The following is an 18,856-nucleotide window of genomic DNA, read 5'->3' as shown; positions in this document are numbered from 1 at the left end:
TATGGATAGTATAGATTGGCATTATTTCAGCCGTACTAAATAGAGTATAAATGGAGAATACTAATAATTTGTTCAGGCTTAGTGCAGTAAGATTGAAAGTGTTACAAAAATAGTACCCATTATAAGCTCTGTAGTCAAGGTGTGAGTACTCTCTTCTGACTCTAATTCATAGTATTTAACCTCTTAACTGGGAAATTTCCTCGTCGAAAGCCCAATCTGCCCTGGGAATTTTTGTTGATAAATTGATGAATTTCGTAAACCAATATTTTAGTTAATATTTCTGTGCTCCATGGCATACCATTTAGGTATTGTTTATTCTTTTATTGGTCCTTGTTGTACTTTTTACAATATGCGAGATTTACAACTACAATATATCTCGGATTTCCTCGGCAGGAAAAACACGCCGTCGCTTCCGATTTGCCTGAGCCATTATTGCATACGCGATAGAACTGAACGTCGGGCTGTGTTCGTTGCTTCCCGCTAACTCTAATGGTTACAACAGTCTGGAAGTCAGAGACATCTGGTGAAACAAAGAAGAAAGTAATTTGACGAAGTATCTCGTCATACACAACAGATATCAGCAGTAAGAACATGAGAACGTAGTATCCCGTCATGCCCATTATAAATCAGTAGAGCCAGAACGGAGTATTACGTCATACCCAGTTAAGAGGTTAAAAAGGATGTATGTACACACACCCCCACTCAATTTTCAGAGAAGGAAGGAAAGCTTCACTATTACATGTTGAGAAGTAATGCCATTTTGGTGTGCATCTTCTACACAAATGTGTCAATTGTCACTTCTACTGGCAAAGAAATTTAGAAGTTAACTTCTTAAGACTTGTCTAAGATGGAATTAGAGTTTGTTCAGATAGATAGCTTTTATTCTTGTAAACTTCCCGAGTTGTTCGAAGATAATAATCGTAACACATCTTTCTTATAAATTTGCATTTATTTTCTACTATCGCTGTTGGCGCACAAGTCAAAACGAAACTACAAAACTGGCAGTGTCAGTAATTGCTGGTAAAGTACACGTATTTACACATTTATTAACTTCATATCTTCAATTCTAATTACATGTTTTTCACTGTTTTTCAGGGCTGGAAAGTACTCCATTGTCAAGTTCCATGTTGAAACTTTATGAGGAGTTAAGCAGCAGATTTTTTGCAATGAGGTTTGATGAATCGGGAAATGAAGAGCCTGAAACAGAAGTGCAGGTTAATGATCTCAGTGGTGGTGTAAATAGCTCTAATGGTGAAGAAATGGTAGAAAGTCCAAAACAGGATAATCTGGCTGCTGAAGTGAAGGAAGTGTCTCCTCTGGCTGCTGAAGTGAAGGAAGTGTCTCCTCTGGCTGCTGAAGTGAAGGAAGTGTCTCCTACAGAAATGCATACAGAAGAACATGCTATTAATGACTTGCAGTCACCTAATATAAGTGCACCTAGCAACCACATGGACAGTGCCAGCCCTGGTCAGGAAGGATTAGGTGATCATTCTTGTAGCGTTCTTTGGGACACTGTCTCACAGTTCTTTCAAAGGTAAGTTTCTGTAAGATTTATTTTGTAGACACAAGGTTTTTTTTAAAGTGTAGAATTAATTAGAGGGAATCAAACCTGAAAACTAGGGATGTGACGAAGCTGAAAATTTACCGATGCCGATTTACTCACCGATAATTTTTGTAACCGATACCGATGCCGATATTTAACCGATTCCGATACCTAAGATTATTAAACAGAAATGGAATGTTATTTTGTGCAGGACAAAAATAAATTTGGTATGTACATTTCTATTGCATATCATATGTATATACATATATATTCTCAAGAGATGCGAATGTACATTTGCATCTACAAAAGGTTATGTGAACCTAGAGATTTAACATTAGTACACAAGCAGTTCTTTGAAGTTCAAAATGAATTCCTGTTCTGCCAGATTCAACTTCAGAAATACGAGTTTTGGAAGCAGTTCAGGAAGTAACCTACTTCTTCTCTTATCGCAAATCTGTTCAGCAACACTGAACACTCAATCACTGAATACTGATGCAGCAGGTATGCCCAAGTATTTTCTCAGCACTTGCTTCAGGTTTGAATACTCATTTTTGAATTTCCAATACAACAGCAGATCCTGGTTCAGCAATGTACTGTTTTATTTCCGATTTATAGTTAGGTTGATCCTCTGAATGAGTTTGCAATAATTTTATTACAAAAACTCTACAATAATGACGAATCATAACCTAATTTTCAATAAATCTTACAAAACTAAAATATAAAACTTATTAGAAGGTAAAAACTCTAGTATAATCTGCACCGGTTTAAATATCGGATTTTTGCCGATTCCGATACCGATGCCGATATGTCAATTTCAGCCGATTTTCATGCATCTGTAATCGGCTTCGGCACATCCCTACTGAAAACCTTTAACTTTTGAAATATATTTCAAATGTTTGTACAGCCATGTTAAACTTAATTTGTAGGTAGGGCAGCATAACCATCATTTCAAAATTTTCTTGATAGGACATGTTAAACCCCATAATTCATAAGAAATATAATGAAAATAGTAAAATTAGGCACACATTGGTGCCACAGCAGGTATATCCCTTAAGGACAGCTTGTGACACCAGTGTCCAGCTTTTTCTTGTAGTATGTTACTTTTTAACATACTGTAACTTGGATACACTTGGATACACCGATAACACTTGGTGTTAGTGCACTAAAAAAAATCACTGGAGGTATTAGCAATAGGTGTGTAAATTTTTCCACGTCAATGGCAAACATACCAGGCATTATGCGGGTACCTTTTGGAGTTTCACGTCCTGGCATAGCCTGCATGGGGGTCCCATGAATTTCAAATTTCATGCAAGGAAATAGTTACTTAACTTTTTTCTTCTTCTTCTACCCGATCACTGATCCCTTCCCCTCATTAGGATTATAACCCAAAGTATATTGAACAAAACAAGGTATCATATATATACCTCTAACATTCTTAGTCCCGGAAATATAAAATTTCATTTAGAAGCATGCAGAATTTCAAATTTCCCTCTGAAAACATGATTGGCATTAGTACAAGTACCTGGAAAATTTGCCTCGGCATCTAAGGGTTGTAGGCCTGATGCAGATTTGGATATGGACACATTAGGACTTTTATCATACCATAACTCTTGTTTCGACTCTTTGAAAGGGCATGTACTTATAGTCTCCTTTCCTTCTTTTAGACTTCTTAAATCCTTCATTCTTTATGAACAGAAGAAGTGTTATCCCCAGCTTAAATTACATTTTTCACTGTTTTTTGTTTTCACTTTAAAAAGCCAAATTTGGAATTTTTCTGAAAAATGGGATAATTCACGTTATTTCATGATTCCGAAAGATGCCTCCTTAAGCTACTCAAACACATATTAAACACTTTATTTTTATTTCCTAAACTTTTTGGTGTTATTGTTGAAACGAAAAGTTCACGTCCCTACATATTACTAGAGGCATGCATATTTCATTTTTGATGAAAACAATGTGAAATAACACATTATAATGTTAATTTGTCATGTTCTGAAAGGTGTGAGGGGCATTTTCATACCCTATTTTGTCACAAAATGATGGGAAATGAATTGCAAAATGCAAAATAAACACTTAAGCACAAAATGTAGTGTTTATTTACCAACTCAGGACTTTCTGAAGTTTGAATTATGTATGAAAAATTGATTACAGAATTCTGCTGTAAATAGTTGAGAAGCAAAAACGGACAGGACCCCTTTATACAGGAATATGCTGGTGACTTCATAAATGTGCTGTTAGAAATGATGTGTTTATTTTGTGTAATAAGTGGTTTTTAAATCAAATTTATAATTATGTTCACAATTTTAAAACAAAACTTTCATTTTATATACTACTTTTGATCCGATTTTTCACCACTGTAGCACATTTTTGTATAATACGAGGGTCATCCAGAAAATAAAGACCGTTTGGTTATACAAAATGAAAAACACAATATTTATTGGAAAAAACAATTCTGTTACATACCTGAAGCTTACTTCACTTCTCTACATAATCACCTCCTACATTTAAACATTTGTCGTATCTGGGCACGAGCTTCAGCATTCCCATGTTATACTCTTCTGCCACCAGTTCATTAAAGTGATGGCAACCGTCTTTTGAGATCGTAAAAGTGTTCTTTTGGTGGATTTCATGACAGAAGGCACTATGATGAATGCAAATCGTTATTGTGAGACACTAAGAAAACTACAGCGAGCCATCCAAAACAGGAGGCAAGGAATGCTTTCTTAAGGAATTATGCTTCTGCAATGCAATGCCTGCCCTCACACTACTGGTGCAACTTAAGAATTGCTTGATCAGTTCCGATGGCAAATTTTTGATCATCCACCCTATAGTCCGGACCTTGCTCCTAACGATTTCCACCTTTTCTCTAAGCGGAAAGAGTTTCTGGGCAGTAAACGTTTCGCAAGTGATGAAGAATTGAAGACTACAGTGACCACTTGGCTTAATGAACTGGCGGCAGAAGAGTATAACATGGGAATTCTGAAGCTCGTGCCCAGATATGACAAATGTTTAAACGTAGGAGGTGATTATGTAGAGAAGTGAAGGAAGCTTCAGGTATGTGACAGAATTGTTTTTTTTCAATAAATATTGTGTTTTTCAGTTTGTAAAACCAAACTGTCTTCATTTTCTGGATGACCCTCGTACATACATACAAACATACACACACACACACATATATATATAAGTGAAAGAGGAGAGAGGAAACAGTCACTGGACAATACACACACACACACACACACACACAGTCAACTCTTGATTATACGACCCCAGGTATAACGACCCTTTTCCCGGAAACTGTGAAAAATTTAGAAAAAAGTAGAAAAATTTGGAAAAAAAGTTGAAAAATTGAAGGAAATCGGCCGAAAAATGCGTTGTTTTTTTTTCACTCATTCCCTTCACGAGCGCTCTACCACTCACAATTGGGTCTGAACTAAAAATAGACACCACCACACCATGCTTGAGTGATATCCAATAGCACTTGACCTCTGCCCTCCCCTCCCTTAAGTGCACCAATGTTACCCCGCACCCAACGGCTGCTACCCAACGTGCCAGGCTTGTTTTGCCATGCTTTCTCTTGGATACACGAGAAGAGAAGATCGAATCTGCTTGGATGTTATTTTAAATCGACCTTGACTTGTTTCCTTGTCCTAAGAGCTGCTGAAAACTCGCAGGTGAGGAGGGGGGAGCAGTCTGAAATGACTGCTGGACTTGCAGTCTTTGCCAATGTGTATGGCAGGTCAAGCTCTTTCATCGATAAATACACCACCTTGAGAGATAAAGATTGCAGGAACGTTCGAAAATACAGATGTGTGGCACCTGGAAGTCTGGCCCATTTGTCCAGCTCTGACCTAGATTTCAGTAGGTTCCCGTGAGTGAGCAACTCTCGGGCTTGTAGCCAAACAACTTCCAGTAACCGCTTTCATTCAAAACGTGTTCTTTGTTCCTTGCAACACTTCATAGAAAACCGAAACTGTTAGAGATAATCAAAGCCACATAGGCGAACTAAAAATCGTCAACTCGCTTAATGCGTTGTCATCCAGGTTTCCACAAAAGTTTACTTCCATTTTACGTGCATCATAACTCCCGTTTCCCACTTCATACGTTTAATTGTGTTGTAATATCTGCCAAAAAAGTGTTCCATTGGCTGACTGACTTCTCCCTTTTTTCCTGTCAGCAAAGGGGGGGAGGGGGAGGGGCGATTTTCTTGCTCGTGTATGCACACAGCCTGATTACAGGCGAGGGTGGAAGAGGACCCACCCCTCTTCCTTTCCTTTGACGTCTAAAATGGGGCAACCAGTTCTGGATATATTCTTGAAAACTAACAAAAACAGTAAAAAAAAATTAACCCCCCCCCCCTTTCCCAGCTTATTCTCCACCACTGGTGTGCATGGCAATGTTGATAATTGCAGAATTCTGGTCTTTTTTTTATGCTGTTGTCTGCATAGGAAATATTACCCGTATTATTGTCTGTTGCTTGGTAAAACGTAAAGCAAGGGTCATTTCTTTCTTCTGTACACTGATGTTAAAAGTTCCATCTTCGACAGTTGCGTTATCTTTAAAATGCTGGGATTTTTCTCTTCCGCCACCTGTTGCTTGAACTTCCAGACGGTCTCGTTGTTTTTATGATGCAGCTGGCACCAGTGTTTTGTCTAGCATCTGCAAAGCTCTTGCTTGCCGATAACAGCAATGACTCATCCCGGGTGAAGGAAAAAGTTATTGTTTTGAATCTCGCAAAGCTGTTTTGATTTGACGATAACGAAATTTGATCTCCAGAAAGGAAAACAAGAGTTAAAATAACTTCATGTTCTGTGCCTTCTGATAAGCAAAATTGTAAATTTAATTTCCGCTTTTCTTCAGAACCATTCATGTGAAGAAGAAAAAAGTGCTCAATGTAAGAATGGTCGCTGAGATCGATTAAAAAGACATTATTCAAGGGGAAAACTTTTGGAGGAGTGGGTGTTTGACATTGAGAATACTCCTAAATCCAACATTAAATTGTCGATTAACTGAGAGTAAATAACGATCTACCATTTTGATATATAAAATTGCGCAGTTTCATAAAGCTTGTTTTGAGTTCATTTTATGCTGATGGGCTAATCGGGATTAAATATACAGTTTAAAGTGAAATTCAATTCCAAACCTAAATGACTTTCGACTGGGACGCTGTTTAATGACGTGTCCTAGAATATGCATTGGGTGAAGACAGATCCTCATCCTCATCACTTCTCACACCCTCCAGGTGCACACGGCCACTGGCAAATTTACCCTCCATCCGAAAGGGACCTGCCATGCCTCAAACCTTATCTACATCCTCACCTGCAACATCTGTGGTGATTTTTACCTGGGGGAAACATCAACGGCCCTCAACCTCCGCATCAATAACCACCGCTCCTCCACCCACAACCTGGACTTTACTGTCGCCGTCCACACCAACCACCACAACATCAGTTTCAATGACTGCTTCCGGGTAGCGATCATCCATCTCCTACCCCAACCAGCCAACACCTCTGTTCGCAAAAGATGGGAGAGGGCCTATATATCGGCCATGAGTGCAACCACTCCACCTGGTCTGAACGAGGCCAACCAGTAATGCCCAACCCTCACCCACCCTCCCGCCCTCCCTCCCAACTCATCCTACACACTCACAGTTTACGACGAGCCTGGTGATGAAACAGTGCTTTTTTCATTCTACGCACCGCTTCTTCTTCGATGGGGACCTGACAACTCTGCAGGGCCCCAACTTCTGGTTCCGTCTATTTCTCCTCACACCGATGATGCTATGAAATTAGCGAAAATTTTGAATTTTTCTACTGTCCGGTGAGTGTTTCCTTTTACCTTCTTTGATTTTTACTTAGCCCTTTTGGCCCTCCTTGCTTTTATTCTATATATATATATATATAACACACACACACACACATACATACATACATACATACATACATACATACAAATGATGAAGGGAGACAGTAAACACTTACCACAGGAAAAGAAATATGTTTATATTTGGTGACCTAGGTCACATTGTCATCTGAGAAGAAAGCGGTGCACAGATTCATGAAGTATAGGAGCACAGAATACTAATGCATTGGTACAATGTTGTCAGAAAAAGTTAGAAGATAGGAAACAAATGAGGTACTTTCACCAGTGTTTATTGCATAGGATGGGTGGTTTCGGGGAAGATGGAAAAGGGTTATTGGGTGGCTAGGTTCAGTCCGGGGGGTATAGTGGCATGCATGCCTGATATATAGGCCCTTTCCCATCGCCTGCGGAAAGATGTGTCTGAGTGGGGGGGGGAGGTAAAAGATGGATTATGGCGACATGGAAACAGTTGTTGAAATTGGTGTTATGGCTGTTGGTGTGGCTGAGATTTATTGATGACCTCTTCCTCCTCTGGACACATGGCGAACCCTCCCTCACTACAGTCCTAAACCAACTGAACGACTACACCACCCTCAAATTCACCTGGTACCATTCCAAAGACCAAGTAACCTTCCTAGATGTGAACATCCACATTGCAGGAGACCACTTGGAAACATCCATACACATCAAACCGACCAACCACCTCCAGTATCTCCACTACTCCAGCTCGCACCCCTACCACACCAAAAAAGCCATCTGATTTTCCCTAGCCCTCAGAGACCAACGCCTCAACTCATCCCCCTCATGCCACCAAAACTACAACCTACGCCTCCACCAAACCCTAACAAACCATGGCTACCCCTCCAACCTCAACAAACAATTCACAAGAGCCACCACACGGCACCAATCAACCCAAAACCAACCCTCCAGCTCTGATCACCCAATACCACCCCCACACTCGTTAGTTCGTTGGTTTAACTGTGACACTATTTTTAGCTGTACTTAGCATGATTCTAAGTACATAATAATGCTACATTTTAGAATATTTGTATTCACTTTGGATTAATGTGTGGGATACAGGGGCTTTTTGGATAGGGATTTCGTGAGTAAATTACCTTTTATTATTTTTCTCATTACACCTGTATAAAGATGGAATATCCTAGCCGTTCTATCTAAATTAAAACAAGTTTCAATTCTATTAATTTTTAGCAATAAGTAAAGCGTTTGAAAAGCGTGCGCTTTAAAATCCCTCAGAAAGAAAAATTATGTCAGTTTTTAACAAATTTCCAATGTTCATATTGAATGAAATTCTAATAAGTCATACCTTCATATGTATATAAATAAGAAAAATATATATTTTCTCTAGTTTTCAAGAAATGGTGTGTTAAATGTCATCATGTGGCACTGGTTACTATAATGACCAACTTTCCTGAATACACTCCGCAGCAAAAACGAATCACCCCCTAGTGATAAAATCTAATATTTTCTTTCAAGTAGTATGTTTTATTTTTTTGTAATTATTTTGACAAATTGTACATACTGTACGCAATTTTAACATTTTTTGATATTTTACTTTTAACAATGAAGGTAATAATGAAGAAATCAACAAAGAAAGTGGATAGTTCATTAAATTGTTAAGCTTTATGGCCTTTATTGCCTTCCGCTATTGTTTAGTCTGATGTCTAGTTTAATTGTTATATTTGTTTAGGGATTGGTTTCATAACCTCGCTGAAAGGGTTCTTGATCAGAAGTCTTCCTTCTTTCAATTTTCTATCATCCCTGGGTGTTGTAACTAGTTTGCTTCCACTGCCTTTTCTACGGTTTGTACTTCCAGTCTCTGTATTCCTCCGAACATTTGTGACAGTTTTTGGATGAATATAAAGTCTTCGTGCAATTTCTTTCTTGGACACATCATCCTCTAACATTTGAAGTATCCTTCCATGCTTTCTTGGACTAAGATCTGTAACACCCTGCTTTCTACCCATTTCGATTTACTGTACTTTGTGTGAGCAAGAAGGAGGACTTCTGATCAAGAAACCTTTCAGTGAGGTTATGAAACCAATCCCTAAACAAATATAACAATTAAACTATACATCAGACCAAACAAGTGGAAGGCAATAAAGGCCATAAAGCTTAACAATATAATCAACTATCCGCTTTCCTTGTGGATTTCTTCATTATTACCTTCATTGTTAGAGTAAGTAAAATATCAGAAAATGTTAAAATTACATACAGTATGTACAATTGTCAAAATAATTACAAAAAAAATAAAGCATACTCCTTGAAAGAAATATTAGTTTTTATCACTAGAGGGCAATTCTTTTTTGCCGTGGAGTGTAGTTTACAGGTATACCACTAAAATTGTATGTTTAATGTAAAAATAATATATTTTTTCATTTCAGAGGAATTGTTTTACTTATTTGTCTAACTTAAGCTTGAAGCAAATATTTTTAATTATTTCAACATGTGCAGTGGATGTGTCACATGTATATTATTATTATTTTTTTTTTTTTAATTTTAGACCACAATGCAGTAAAATATACGTTGGAGGATCTGCTAGAGGTGGTCCTAGGACAAGAGGTGGCAGAAGTGTAAGATGCATGCCCACCCAAGATAGTTTACCAAGAAGTGGTCCAAGAACAAGGGGTGGTTTGCAGTCCAGAATGCAGACAAGGAACTCTGTAAAAATCCTTTCACCACAGCGATCAGGTGCAGGTAATAATACTCTTGAAAAAAATTCTCATACAGGCTGTGATACAGATGACTTGGAATCAAGCTGTGCTATATTTCCGGACAAAATTGAATATTCTGAGCATGAACTAGAAAAAACAGAAAGTCCAAGTGCCATTAAGGAGAAGTCAGTGGTAGATTCTTTAAGTGAGGATGATGAACTTGTGTGCCATTCTACAGATTCAGGTGGCGGTAGTGCTACAGAAGATATAAATTTATCGCAAAATTCTGAGGTCTCAAATCAATCATTGCCTGCTACTATTAAGAAAACTGGAGATATTGATACAAGTCCATCTGCAATAAAGCAAAAAGTTTCTGTCCGTGCTGCTGAATACAATGTACCTGAAGAGTGTGATGAGACTGAGAGTGTGGAATGTGAAGTGCAGAAAAGTAAGTATGACTTTTTTGTGCATAAGAGAATGTGCATGCATTATTTAAGTTACATCTTGTTGGTCTCTTTGATGATAAGCAGTTTGTGTGCATGTGCATGTTCAGTTGTATTCATCAGTAAATTACCCTATCAGATAATTGAATTTGATTTTGCCTTTGTGGTGAAAACCACCTGTAATCTTGGGAAGAAAAAAAAATATACTTGCTGGTTTTAAAAAAAATCAATGTGGTGATTTGAATTTGTTAAAATGGTTGAAACAAAGATAAAGGTTAAAAGTTCCCCATGCTCACTGCACCATACTATGGCATGTAAGGGGATGTGGAGATAGTACCACAGGGTCACACACATTCATGATTTTCGCCATTTCATGATCAGCACCATTCTCTGGTACATCCCAGGGTTGCTTCCACTCCAGAGCCACTTTATGCAGGGAGGAGGTTGGAAAATTCCAAGCTCAAATCACCCACCCTGGGAACTGCACCTGAATCTCCCATGTAGCAGTCACACTACTAACTGGAGCACCAGGGCTCCATATAACTGGGGCTAGCATTATTCATGCTTTTATCCATTACAAAAATCATCACAGGCATTCTCCTTGGGAAACAGGTTACCTCCATATTATCTTGTACACAAGAAATGGAATTGTCTTGATATCGAGTGTCACTTTTCTTAAAAGAGATTGCAAATACAAATTTATTAAAGAACACAATTCTTATTTAGAATGAAGAGGGTATAATTTTATTATGTGAGAATCCGGGAACAGATTTATATGTAAAAACATTTTTATGTACGAATCTGAAGTCAGTTATTTTTTGTATTATCTTTGCACATCATGGCATGTAAACTTGAAAAATCCAGTTATTATTTTCCATATTTGTGGACCGAAAAAATAATCGCCCACCCTTACGTTTATGCAACCTGGAGTTTTATATCATCTAGTTTCGCCTGGTAGAGCAGGTTGCGACAAGTGTAGTGTTTCCAACTCTTGAATTAGCCACAGGTTCACGCAAGTGTGGGCCGGTCTTGCTTTCCTCTTGATTTGATTTCAACAGGTAACAAGTGTATTTTAAGAATGTTTCTGTAGTGAGGTCGGAACGCTGGAAAATATTTCACTTCTGGCGGAGAACGTGCCCTTCGGAGGTGGATACTACATTAATTCCTGAACCTAAAATGCCCCAGACACCAAGTTTTTAAGTCCTTGTATGTCTGTAATGGCTTCTTCAAAATGGCGGTCATGACAAATATTCTAAACCTGCAACCTGTTAGTTTATTGTGGTTATTTATCATTCATGACATCTTATTTTCACCTAATTTGCAGTTTATAACTGTATTATGATAATAAGAAATTAAAAAGGCCCACTTTATCAAATAATATTAGATATGGCCACGAAAAGTCTAAAAATAGGCCTTTCAGATATTTTATCATGTTTGGATCAAACCTTATGTTTTGGGTGTGCCAGAACTCAACAGTAGCATCGAAAATAGTATCAGACTAAACCCATGGTTCAATTTTTGACAATCTGAATATGTACAGGGTGTTTCAAAAGTCTTGACACCATGGGACAACTGCGTTATTAGTGCAGATGGTGAAAAATGGAAAGAGTAAAGTTGTTGGAAATATGAGGTTTTCAATATAATGTACTTGAATTTTCAACGTAGCATGCACCGTTGAGGCTGTTTGCTGGTACGATCCTCAATGAGAACTGACTTTGCCTTCTTGTCACATGCATCGTCCTTAAGGGGGCATTTACATTATTGCAACACCGTACTGTATTTATAATTGGGAAAAGAGAGACGCGGTAGTATATAAATACGGAGAAACTAGTACTCACTTTTATCCGCGAAGCTGTTTTTTCTTCTTTTTCGATTAATTTCAGTGGCCACTGCCACCATCCTTGTTGGAACTTGCGGGAAGTGCATTATGGCGTGTGTTTCCTTGATTTTGGTGTCTATGAGCATGTGGGCAGTGTGTTTGACTCGAACCTTTTCAATTTTATGGCTATTGTATTTGATATGTTTCGCAAGACCAGTAGTGGGTTGGGCTTTTTTCGCATCTGCTAGGTGCTGTTGGACTAGCTGTTTGGGCTCAATTTAAAAAGATGAGGCAAGCACATTGAGAGAGTGAGTGAGTGAGAGAGTGAGAGAGAGAGAGAGTGAGAGTGAGTGAGTGAGTGAGTGAGTGAGAGTGAGAGAGTGAGTGTGTGTGTGTGTGTGTACAGAAACACACATACGCACAAGCACATCACTACAAAACCTGTAATTGTGGCTAATGTTATCTGAAATGGAGGTGTTGTTCATTTGGGCATAGTGATATGAACAAAAGATAAAATTTCGAAATGAAAGGGGTCTTAATTTTTCTCTTCTAATCAGGGTAGATCACCACTAAAACATATTTGTGCTCAGACATCTTCTGTTGGCGCAAATCAGAAATACCAACAACAATAATGATGATTAAGAAGGTAACAGTTCACGCAGACTTTGCCTTCGGTGCCCTAGGTTTGCAGTATCAAGTAAGTTTTGTGTCTCAATGAATAAGGAAAGACATCTGGTACTGTTCATCAAAAGGAAGGGAGAAGTGGAGTGGACCAAAACCAGCAGGGAAAAAAATATTAAAAATGTAATGATTCATGGGTTACGGGTTGAAATCTTTCGTCATCGCTCTGCTTCTCCTCCAGATGCCTCTGGCACACACCCAAAGGGCCAGTGGCACGCACGGAGGGGGTCGATATGCATAGCCAATCTTTAGTCCCATTTTCGGTGATACTCTGGACGACTGGGGACCTTAACCTCTGCTGGTTACACTGTCTTTCCTTGTCTCCACACCTCGCTTCTCTGAACTACCTTCGAGGTGTCCACCACCGTCCTATAGGAAAAAAGTCAGGGAATTTGAGGTGTCAAAAGAAGTCTGGAAAATGTCAGTGAATTTTGTCTTTACTTTTTTGAAATCTTGTTGCTTACTTTCGGCCTCAACTTTTAGGCCCCTTTTATGCACAACACAACCACGGCACCAGAAACCAGTGATGGCAGGAGGGAGGGGGGAGAGAGAGAAATTTCCGGAGGGGCAGAAAAATGTGTTAAGCCTTTAAATATTACGTGGAAAATGCTTTGAATTATCATTTTTTCTTGTCCGTATGGGAGTAGTAAGGGGACAGAACTCTCAACAGATTGAGGGGATGGGAGTGGGTGGCACCATCCGATGTTGTCGGACGTCGTAGTAAGGCACTTTGTTGGACAAACTGAAGGAACATGCAAACAAATAGGCTCCATTGATACATACGATTTTTGTCTAATATTGCCACCCGACAAAGTATCTCACTACAACATGTGACAGAAATTGCATTTATGGCACTTAAATGGAATTGATTTTTATTGGATATTTTCGGATTGCATAAACAAGAAGAGCTTTAGACTGCAAATATCCTGCTGGAATTTTGTTACTCTTCTGGCTCACTTCACTTTATTTAATGTAGCAGTGTTTACGAAGGTTTTCTTTCATCATCCTGACGTATTACTGGTTTTGCACAAGTTAACATACATTTACAATGACATTGCGATCAAGAATAATCCAACAAAAGGGGATATATATTGAACACTATCGCGGAAAAGCAAAACATAAATCTGCATTGGTGAATGTTATAAAAATTGGAAAGTGCATGCTCCCAACCTTAAATTTACTGCAACACCAGTATTGCAATGAAATTAATGCCACTCTCTGTCCTGTCTGTTGAAACTCGTGAGAGATGGTCATTAAACTCTCACTGAGTGAAGTTAATGTCCAATATTACTCAATCATAAAAGCAAATCACTTTCTTCAAGAATGACTTTTCTCTGCCAGCCCTGCTAAATTTTCACTTTCCATCTACTGATATATACGAGGGGTGGCCAGAGCCAGATTAAGGTGGGTGCTATTGATGCTGCAGCATTAGGGCCGTTCCTGAAATAGACGAGAATTTTCCGAAAGCTGAACAGTTTTCTCTTGCTATATTAACCTGAAAATAAATCTTAGAATGAAATTTGGAGCCCCAATTTTAGACGCCTAGATACAGGCAGTAAATTTTTCACATTGAAAGTTAGTTGTACAGAAAAATCGATGGTATGCAGCATCAAGCCAAATTTCATCTTAATCCGGCCTTGGGGGTGGCCAGAAAGTAATTTCAAATTAGTAGGGACCTTGATTTTTCACAAATTCGAAACCGTGAAAAATAGTAGGTAATTGCTGCGAACTTGTGTTTATGAATGTGCAGTGATGTGCGGACACATTTTTCACCTGTTCGAAATATCGAAATAATGCGAATTGTTGGCATTTTTAGCATTTTTTATTTTTTAAAAAATTTCCTAAAACAATTAAATATTCCATGAAATCCAACATTCTTGTCTTTTCTAGGCCATGTTTGTGTACATAGAACGTGCAGGTTTTGCAACATTTTGTTCCGAGTAAACTACAATGCTTGTTATACATTGAATATTTCCGGCAGCCACATTAAATCATGTATTTCCCACGATTTTTTCAACTTCTTTCAAAACCATTTGCATCGCAGAGCAAAGTGGCAGGGTTCTAACAAGACGTCGAGTGCGTATCTACTGCCATGCTGGAGCCACATCTTCAGTATTTGTCGTGAGATGTGTTTTGAATTAACAAACTAAGTGCACACCATTGTCATATGTCGAGTGAGAAATAATTTAGCTTAGTCGTTAGGGAGTCTGCCTACCATGCGAGAGACCCCTATACACCTTCATGGCAAAGTGCAGGGGAGCACTTTACTCTTAGTTACTCAAAAATCTGTTCCAACATATCAAACTGTCACAAAAATACATAGACCATGTGACCTACAATTTAAAATAATAGTTTAAAAGCACAATGGAGTATTAAGTTTTGGTATATTTGGCAGAAAAAAGTTCTAAAACAAAAACGCGAATTTTGGGAAACATAACACTAACAAGTCGAAAAAAGATAATGCCAAATGTTGGTGCCATAATATATCCGTATCTGTCACGTGAGATTGATTGATTTAAATTTTTTGGGTCCGTCGCCACTTATAGTCATTGTGCACCCTTCAGTATATACGGGGAAAATTCCATTATCTAAAACCCATACTTTATAATTAAAAAGGGTGGTATGGAAAATGACTTTCCCAAAATAACTTTCAAGATATCAGACTTTCATGAAGAGGCGTAGGCCATGTGACTTACAATTTGAAACAGTAGTTCACCATGAAGGTATAATTTCAGATATTTGCTAGAAAATGCACTAAAATGAAAATGTGAATTTTGGGGGAAACAACACTGAATAGTAAAAAATAAATAAACACCAACTTGAAAAACAAATAACAAAACATCAAGGTCCCTACTGATTAGACATAAATAAAACAAGAACATCAGTTGTAATTTATTGAATTAGTAACAGTGAGTCCTAACCTAATTTTTGGCATAATCACCACTGGCATTTGTCATAGCATGGCACTTAATTTTGTATGTCCGTGGCATATGTGTCTGACAGCAAAGACTGGAACTATCTCTACCGCAGTGTAGCTGTCAAATCCTTGTCCTGCCAGAAACCTCTTCAGTTAAACAAGAGATGAATTGTTGGTACATGCAAGGCCAGGGCTGTACAGGAAGTGGTCCAAGATCTCTCACCAGAAGTGAACTAAAGTGAAACCTGTACTCAGCTGTATGGGGTTGTGCACATTTGATTGGCCTTCTGTGAATTGTCTGCACCATCGTCTGACCATACTACGCGTATCACTCACGACTTACGGTCTGCACACCTCACAGGATTGCTGGTGGCTCTGTGCCAAATTCTGGGCATGCAAAAATCTGATTACTACACGTAGGCTACATTGCAGTCTGTGGGAGACTGTATGAGAGCTGCAATCTTTAACTTAGAACTGTCTTAAAACGTCTCCATTGCAACTGTACCAGATTACAACTACATGCCACTTCTTCCTGCCTGCATGTGTGTGTGTCGCTCTCTGACCACTAGTACTGTGTATAGGCACCATTGGAGATTTTTTCAGGACACCCCTTGTATATGAACTTTCAAAATTTGTTATTACCAGTGTGTTCCTGTTTGAATGTGTGGTTAGCTAAATCAGGTACCTATACAATGCAATTCTACCGTGCGTCCATTTCGATCTGCAGCCGAGAGATCTGGAGAAACGTGGCGGGCGGCACTGACGGAGATGCCGACATTTGCAGCCTGAAATGCCCGCTTATTTTTATGGACATATGCAGACATTTATATAAATATTGCAAAATGAGCACTAACCTGTGTTATAAGAGTATGGTTTTAATTTTAGTAGCTTAGTGACTGTATGTGCCGATGATTTTGACACGCCCACCTCTTGTGAAACACGGCGTAGAGGTTTGTTTGGAGAACGTTCTAACGCTGCACCAATATCATCGAGTTTTGCTTCGGTTAGAATCCGTCATTTTTGCTTAGGTGTTTTAAAATTTAACGATACAGTTTCTCGTAATTTAAGGACAAGATGTCTAACCGTATCTCTGTGTGGAGTTGAAACGCATGGGAATTTCTGTACAAATTACCTACACACGTCTCGACACGAGTTTGTTTTCACGTAGGTACGTGTCATACATAAAAAAATCTTTGTTCTAACGTGAATCTTGCGGCTGGCATTCCAATCGTCTCACTGACACGTCACACATACACACTACAATAACACAAACAAGTAACTGCAAGTAACCAAGAATAACACTCTTGCGCACAGTACGAAATTAACACGCTCTTGGTTTACATTGCTCGCCACTATATTTACAACTCTGTCTTCATCTAGTCGCGAAGGAACAAAAAACTCGAGCTCGGAGATTTCGGATTGCAAGGAAGCTCACGAACACTATTGACTTTTAACGGTTTCTTCTACAGCGTAATCTTGATACAGTGTTGCACATTCAAAACCTCCAAACGATCCCCATCGGCACAAAACTCTTTCAAGGATATAAACTTAAGCAGGACGTTACTGGTCAAAACTATGATTAAAATGTTTTATTATCTGTGGCTCTTAACATCGTTTCTAAAGCATATTTTTTTGTGTATATAAGAGCAGAACTTGGATGAATTACAGAAGAACTTTTGCGTGTTATAACACAGGTTAGTGATCGTTTTGCAACATTTATATAAATGTCTGCATATGTCTATAAAAATAAGCGGGCATTACAGGCCGCAAATGTCGGCATCTCCGTCAGCGCCGCCCGCCACGCTTCTCCCGATCTCTCGGCTGCAGATCGAAATGAACGCACGGTATAAATTCCTTGGATTAAATTTCTAATACCTACATACCCTTTTCGTCAGCAATAATGGCATAACCGCAAAATCAGTTTCACAGTACTTTACTTGGATATACTGTACTGAAGCAGAAATCCCATTGATAATGTAAGGAAATATGACACTTTCTTTTGTACTTTTCAATTGTTTCACTTATGTGAAAGAGTTAAGTTGTTTGCTTTACAGAGAAGAGACAAGTAGCTTTATGCATCGAAAAATGAGTCCACACTCATGGTTCTTACAAGCAGAGGGTTCCAAACCTTAATGGAAATATCAACATATAATACTGAGAATGTATAAGGAGACTGATGAATTACAAATTGTATTTCTTAATCAATCACTCTTATCTCATTTAGTTGGAACTTTAAAAATAGTCAAGTATTTTATTTTAAACTTACTGCATATGATAAAATTCTGTAATCCTTCCCTAGCTTGTGAATTGTAATAATTTTCCAAATTCACTATTTTGCTGTTTGAATTCAAATCATAAAGAATAGAGAAATTAAGTCAATTTTATAGAAGATAATATTGGTACCTGGATCCGTATGAGTTTATTATTTCCATTTGCAAAAACATCGATGTAGTTTAGTTTGTAATTGTCAGGGAAAAATGTAAATTTTGCGCTGGATAACCTGGAAAAGTCAGGGAATTTCATTTTGGCTTGTGTGTGGCCACCCTGTAATACGTAAGGTTGAAATAGAGAAAACATCTGCTTGAATTTGGAAAATTCGCCTTGAAAACCGGGAATTATACTTGAATTTTATCATGGTCCTAGAGTAGCCACCCTGATTCTTTTTGGCGACATCTGTTTACAACGAAGTTTGTTTTATGACTAAATGCATGGGATTCGAATATAAATATGAACTCCCATCACAAACCGAACTAGGGCTCCTTTGATTATGTTTTCTTTCCACGTTTATTCAATATCAGTTTCTTCCTTAGCCTACTTCCGATTCCCGGATATTTCATTTTGTATCAGTCTCTCTTCCTTTTTTTTTCATTTCCATTGTTCGAGCTTATTTTTGTTTGCTGTCATCTTTTTTTCTCTTAATCT

The 18,856-nt window shown here is 38.3% G+C and overlaps 1 protein-coding gene across 8 annotated transcripts in view; it reads left to right on the top strand.

Moving 5' to 3' along the window:
- LOC145984152 (uncharacterized) overlaps positions 1-18,856 on the top strand; it is a 233,421-nt gene that overhangs the window by 83,205 nt on the left and 131,360 nt on the right. For all 8 annotated transcript variants that reach the window (XM_083117627.1, XM_083117624.1, XM_083117621.1 and 5 more), the window contains exons 8-9: positions 1,096-1,534; positions 9,924-10,522. In XM_083117627.1, the coding sequence (XP_082973753.1) occupies positions 1,096-1,534; positions 9,924-10,522 (1,038 nt within the window). The remainder of the gene's footprint in view (positions 1-1,095; positions 1,535-9,923; positions 10,523-18,856) is intronic.

Source organism: Lepisma saccharinum, chromosome 2 (assembly GCF_977018435.1).
Source record: "Lepisma saccharinum chromosome 2, izLepSacc3.1, whole genome shotgun sequence".
Lineage (NCBI taxonomy): Eukaryota > Metazoa > Arthropoda > Insecta > Zygentoma > Lepismatidae > Lepisma > Lepisma saccharinum.
Note: the sequence above shows the minus strand (reverse complement) of the source record. Positions and strands in the feature narration are given on the sequence as shown.